The 6,869-nt window shown below is 45.5% G+C and overlaps 1 protein-coding gene across 1 annotated transcript in view; it reads right to left on the reverse strand.

The window, feature by feature from the left end:
• ITGBL1 (integrin subunit beta like 1) overlaps positions 1-4,356 on the reverse strand; it is a 352,195-nt gene extending 347,839 nt beyond the window's left edge. The window contains exons 1-2 of the mRNA XM_075562608.1: positions 4,028-4,356; positions 2,474-2,691 (exon numbers count right to left, since the gene is read on the reverse strand). Of these exons, the coding sequence (XP_075418723.1) occupies positions 2,474-2,691; positions 4,028-4,125 (316 nt within the window). The 5' untranslated portion in view covers positions 4,126-4,356. The remainder of the gene's footprint in view (positions 1-2,473; positions 2,692-4,027) is intronic.
• Between the last annotated feature and the right edge of the window lie 2,513 nt (positions 4,357-6,869).

A 6,869-nucleotide genomic window follows, 5' to 3' on the forward strand; every position in this document is an offset into this window, starting at 1 on the left:
TGTTTTCCTCCTGGTGGTCAAGGAGACGTCCAGAAGTTGCAATGTTCCTGGAAAGAACCTCTATGGAGTTAGCAAGTGATAAGCCCCGTGTGTATTCATTCATGAATGTCAAAATAGACAATCTGCTATGTTCAAGCCTTACTAAGTATCAAATGGAAACCATTCTTGAAAAGAAATCTGACCAACTGAACTTGAAGCAACATAACAAACTGACTAAGCGGCACAATATGCTGAGTGTGATGGCTCTCCCCAGTGGCCTGGGAAGCATGGGCAAAAATGTTCACAGAGCCTGTGTTATGGGCAAAATTCTATAGAAGAGACTCCAACCTCCAACTCATCAGTGAGCTGAGACATGGAAAAGGGTATCGTTATTTCACTCAGCCTTCAAATCATGAGAAAAAATTGTTCCAACATCTGTAGAAATGCTCACAGAGTGAAACATATTCGGAGTGAGTCAGTGCTCCCCTGTGTCAAGGAGGAGAGAATACAGTAACTGGGATGCTATCAGTGAACAAGGGGAAAGAAAAGTGCACGATCCATGGTGGCACAGTGGGCACACTTCGGCGGACATCCAGAAGGTGAGCAGTTTGAAACTACTGTGTACAATTCTACCCTTGCCGATAAGATCGCTATGAGTTTGAATCCACTCTTGGGAGTGAGTGCATTTTCAGACACCACAGCAACCCTGTCATGTAAGCGTTGCTCAGAGTTACAAGGGACTCAGCAAGGACTCAGCGGCTCACAGTACCAAACCTTACCACAGCACTCTCAACTTCCCCGTGGAAGAGAAAGGAGTCGTGGAGACTGGTTCCTCCACAAGAACTCTTACGCAAGGATGCTCACAACTAGTTCTGCCCTTGGAAGGCTGTGTTTTATCTCTTACTTTTCCAATAAAATGACAAGAAAGCTCTGAAAAAAATTGTATTAAGAACTCATGATATTGAAGAGGGCTTGCCAGAGGCAATAACAGCCAGAGAAGTCAGTGACGGTTGGATTTGAAATGAAATATTAGACAATATCTCGCTTTCCCTTGAAAGGATGACATTTAATAAAATCGCAGCTTGTGAGACTGAGAAAAAATAACAAGCAATGGCACTCAATGTTTTGAAAGGGCTGAGCCACCGCTTTCCCAGGGCACACAAACCACAGAGAAGCACCTGTGCCCCTTCACATGACTTAGGTGACTAATTTTTCCACAGACAACTACTTCGCATATTAAGTATTCTCACTCTAAGATTCTGTGTCCCGGGTGCCAAGAAAAACAGGATTTTTTTTTCTTTGCTACAAACTCATTCGTGATCTTCCTGTGTTAGTGTTTTCAGGCCTTATTCTTAGCTCCATTGTGGGTAAAATTATGCTGCCATTTTTTTTCCCTACAGAATTTCCAAACTGTGGTTGGCAGGCATTTGTGTTATGCTTTTACTAACGGTGTCTCTGCACCATTCCCAAGGCTGTACTGGAGGCTCCTTGCACAGCAGTTAAGGACATGCTTGTACGGAACTAGGAAAGGATTTGAGGTGCTCCCTATGAAAAAGCATTGGGACCCGTTCCTGACCACTCCTTAAAAAAGTGCAAGGCAAATGAGTTCATTTTCACTCCACCCTCACAGAACACCATGCTTCCCTGCAGCACAAAACTCAAAGCAGTGAAAACAATACAAAAGCAATTTCTTCTAAGTAACTATGTGCCCATTAATGTTTCCTGATTACAGTTTTCTGGTTTGCACTCCCACCTGGGAGCTCCACCCTCAGGATGATCAGCAAGTCAGCATCCGCAATACATCGCTCTGCACCTTGAGGAAATGCCATTCCACCACGCTTCCACAGTAAAAATAAAATACTGGCTGCAGTCAGCAAATATGATGAACGATGGTCTAGATTGGGATATACGTATCCAGAAAAAATCATACGGGGAGAAATTGGGAGCTAGATCATAATAAAGAACTCTCCTAGGGGCAAGTGAGACTAAATAATGAAGTGAATAAATCCTATGGATATCATCCATTTTCAAGTGTGGCCCTCACTCACCATCATTGACCCTATTCTGACTCATGGGCACCCCATACGGAGGGGTGGAAGGGCCCCTGTGGGATTCAGAGATTGTAACTGTTTCTCCGTGTAGAAAACCTACTCTTTCTCATGAAGAACGGCTGTGAGTTTCAAACTGCTCACCTAGTTGTTAGCAACCTAACAAGTTACCCACTCCACCAACAGGGCACCCAGTTTGAACCTTTTGGGGGAATAAAATTAACAGAATAAATAAATAAATAATTACAGAATTAATTCGCGAAACGTAATTTCTGTCAATTGCCAGAGCGTTCAATCTGATTATTAGGGACAAAGAATCGGCCCTCTGGCTTTATCTCAAGATTCCTAGGCAGAAATCTCGGGAACGCAAGAGCGCTCGCTGTGATGCACACAGGTGCTGATATCTGGGTCGCACAAGAAGGAGACAGGTCAGGCCTCATGCTTACCTGCACAGGTCTTCCCGTCATAGGTCTCACACACCCACTCGTGGCACTCACAGAACGGCCCAAAGTACATGCCTGGTTCGGTGACATGACAGATGCAAACTCCACAGTCACATCGGCCCCGGCCGTGGCACAGCACGCTCCCCGGGGGTTGGCCCGGGGCCCTGCAGCGGCGGTCCGACTCTGCCTTGGTCAGCCTGCAAGAGGCACCGGACCAGCTTCTGCATGGGTGACAAACACCACACCCAGACCAGTGTTAAGCAAGGCTGCTGCTCCCTCTGCTGCGAATCCCTGTTTCTCCCTTCTTTCTCCCCCATACGACTCCCCTCATTTCTCTGGACACTGAGTATGGTTCTAGAAAGGACTCCTCTCCCTACCCCTCCCCAGGCAACTGACAACACCCCCCTGCATCACCAAAGTTATGACCTTGACCCCAAATGTCTAAGCAGTGACCAACTATTAGAATGTACTGTCCAGTTGGTTTCAACGTATAGTGCTCTCGACCGAAGCGAACTGCCCATTGGGTATTCTAGACTGGCATCTATACCAGGAGCCATGGTGGTGCAGTGGTTAAGGGCTGCTAGGGCAATGGGAAAGATCAGCGGTTGGAAGCTTCCAGCAGTCCTGTGGGAGAAAGATGTGGCAGTCTGCTTATAAAAAGATCCCGAGACTTGGAAACTTTGTTGATTCTGAGTCAGAATCAACTCCACAAAAATGGGTTTGGCGTGGTTTCATCTGCCAACGAACAGATTGCCAGGGAAGCCTCCCATGGAGCCTGTGGGGGGATTTGAACCTGTGACCTTTAGGGTAGTAATTCAGCGCTTAACCATGGCACCGCCAGTACTCCGTAAGCAGTGACCGGACCACCTAGAAATAAGATTGTCCTGCAGATAAGCAGAGATAATTCACCACAGCCCCTTAGTGATTTGCCACTGAATCATATAAGTGCATTTAAATTAAATACAAATCAATCCCAACTAGGTCACTTATCTGACTTATCTTTTCAATTCTCTCTAAGTAAATAAATAAAAGTCCCATTGCTATTTATGACCAGGGGGCATTATATTACGCAAAAGAACAGATGGCTAAATAGAGTTAGGTGTATTGTAGTAGCACGGGGTATATTTTTCTCTAGTTTTCGTTAAGGATTTCATACAAACTAGACTTTAAAAAGTTTAGCTAGTATGATGTAATTCAAGGTCCTTTTCAAGCTGTCACAATATTTGATAAAGAAATAGTAGTGTCTTATAGTCCGTGAGAATGTACAAGTACATACAGAACTGCCTTCATTTCAAGGTATTAACTCCTACCCTGTATTTGCATAGGAGGAAATTGTGTATTTATTCAATCGTGATGGTTTTCCAAAGAGAAAGTAAAAGGGCAGATGTTCAGCGACATACAATGTGGCTATAAGGCAAGGGACAGGCGCAGGTTGAAAAGGGCCAACTTAGAAACTACTTTTGGCTTAGAGCAGCCAGGAGCCCTGCCCATTTGAGCCCGGCCACGCACAGCCTCCGCTGGGCAGGTCTGTCTGAAAGAATCACAGACCAAACTTACCTCAGTGATGGTGAGAAGCTTTGAGGAAGAGCTGACAGTCCAGCAAAGAGAAGGGAGGCCACCAGCAGCAGGAGGTTCGTGGAGCTTGGAGGAAGCATGCTGCACTCCTGGGCTGTGGGGGCGAGCTATCCTTAGGCAGGGTGGAGTGGAGGAGGGCGGTCTTGGGAAGTAGAGGTGCCACCCGCAGAGGGCCAGCCAGACAGACCCAGGGACCCCCAGGCTTGCGGAGGCAGACCTCTCCTCGCAGCTGCAATTGCTTTGATGAGCTGCCTGTGTAGATCTGGGCAGCGGCACCGCTCTGGGCGGGGTGCTGGTGGCAAACCCCTCTGAAGGAGAGTCCAGGCAGAGAAGTAATTAGAAACAGTTGTACAAGCAGATGGTTTATTTTGACATCAAAACGTATCCTGTTCACAGATTTGAGGGAAAAAAATGTTTCTTTCTTCAAATCGAAGCCCCAGGAACATTTGATGAGAGAACACTGGAACAAACGGACTTTAATCAACTCAAAAACTCACTGCAGAGAGTCTATTCCAAGTCTTACACCGGACAGGGCAGCCTTGCCCCTGTGGGATTCTGAGACTGTAACTATTTAGGGGGGCAGAAAGACACATCTTTCTCCCAACTGATATTAAAGGGAGTATTACATAGTTCACCAAATGAAAAGAGACCAGCCACAGTAGACAGTAGATAAGAGTGACTTTCTGCACGTGCATTTTAACTTGGATTTTTTTGGAAGAGGAGCTAAGTGTGTGAGGGGAGGGACAAGCCAAACTGCAAAATCCAAAGGTTTGGGTTACTTTGTATTTCCTCCTTGTTATAAATGTGGGCCTTTCCTCTAGTTGCTCAGGCCCAGAGCTTATCACGCTGTGTTTTAATTGACTTGGATAGTTTTAAATTGTCCTAAATTCACCTCAAGTATCAACTCCAGGGAAAGGGAAGGCATTTTCTATCACAATGAAACTTCCCTGAGTTAAATTGCCCTGAGAAATGATCCCTGTGCTCTTTTAAGCACCTACTCTGTACTGGTCACTTAGCACATTTTTTTTTCATACACCAGGCAGGTAAGGAATATTGTGTGGCTTATGGATCTCACAGATTTACACTAACATACCACTTTAGCTTCCTGTGAGAACATTGGCAAGTTAGTTGACTGCTTTGATTTCCATTTCTTTGTCTTTAAAGTGAAGCTAACAATGCCTTCCTGGAGCCCCTCTCCATTTCCAGCTTCTAATTTCTTTTTTAACCCAGCCTGTCTCATCCAAGGGAGAACATGGGGCTCTCTACTCCCATAAAGAGTGAGAGTCTCAGAACTCCACAGGGATGGACGGTTCTACCTTGTCCTGGTGGGGAGCTGTGAGTGGGAAGCAACTTGAGGTCGGTGCATTTGGGGAGTTCATCACCAGTTCAGATGCCACCACCTTGATCATATTACTTGTCTTTATCTGATCTGGAAATAACCACACTCTTTTCATTGCATGCATACTCGTTCATTCATTACATTTGTGTACTTGTCTCGAGCCAGCTCGTTTCCGAGGGAAGGGGTGAGGCCTTCTTATTTCCACTCTGTCCCCCATAGCAGGCACCTAGCCTGGCATCAGGTAAATGCTGATCCCAGGTTTGTTTCACTGAGTGGCCCTCTGGGAACGCTGTGAGGAACCAAGGCCGGGAGGGACACGTTGGCTCTACGGATGGAGTTTGCATTCATTCCTGAAACAGGCCCTGGCACTGTATTCCTTCCTACGGCTCCTGCCAACATCGAGAAACCCTGCAGACTCAGAGAAGATGGGAAGAGTCTGAAAGAAGAATAAATTTTATTGCATGCTTTCTGAAAGGGAAGACAAATTATTGCGAAATAGGGATCTAATGTTTGGTGAAAAAAATTTGGTTGAAAGTAATTTAGCTTCCAAAAATATTATCCTAGGGTAAACCTTAACTTTATACTTTAAACCAAAAATATCCCTTAAAGTCGTCTAAAAAATTATCAGCCTCAAGAGTGAAAAAGTGTCTGCTCTGAACAGTGTGCTCTTTAATGGTCTATCAGTATGGGATTCACTTGACAGTGGTAACTCGAAATAGCAGGGGCCGGTGCATTGCTATCACTGATAAAGGAATGACTCAACAAGTCAAGGAGAGCTTGGGTGCACAACTCAGAGCAGGTGTAGAAACTTGAGCTGGTGTATGTTCCTCTGCGTATGTTCTGAGCAACAGCAAAAATAAATCAATGCTGAAGACCGTATGTGGGGCTGCAGTGTTTTCTTACGAAGCAGTGTGCACTGAGCTGCATCAGTCAAGCATTGGGCTGTGAGCAGAAAGGCTTGAACCCACGCAGTGATTCCACAATACAAAGACCTGGTGATGGGTTTCCATAAAGATCACCGAAACCAAAATCCCAAACTCATCTCCATGCCATCGATTGCAACTCCTAGAGGCCTGGAGGACAGAGGAGAACTGTCCTATAGAGTTTCCAGATGTGTGGTTTTCGCCAGGAGCAGACGGCCCCATCTTTTCTTGGGATAACAGATGGGTACAGCCTCGAAGAATACATGGGAAGTTCCATTCTGTCACATGGAACCATGATGAGCTGAAATGGACATAAGGTACGAACAGCGGGAGCAGCAGTAAGTGTTCAGTGAGGGCCACTGTCAGAGTGGAGAATTTGGACGTCAACGTAATTTGTGCCAGTAACTAACTGGAAGCATTTACATGTTCACCTAGTTACAATAAGGTCATGCAAATAATATTCCCAATATTTAAAAGTGTATATTGTGGCTGACTTAGTGGCTCCATAGAAAAAACCTGGACCCATGAAAGGAATAATTCTAAACGCTCTCCTTTTGCAAAC

The sequence above is a fragment of the Tenrec ecaudatus genome, chromosome 11, assembly GCF_050624435.1.
Source record: "Tenrec ecaudatus isolate mTenEca1 chromosome 11, mTenEca1.hap1, whole genome shotgun sequence".
Lineage (NCBI taxonomy): Eukaryota > Metazoa > Chordata > Mammalia > Afrosoricida > Tenrecidae > Tenrec > Tenrec ecaudatus.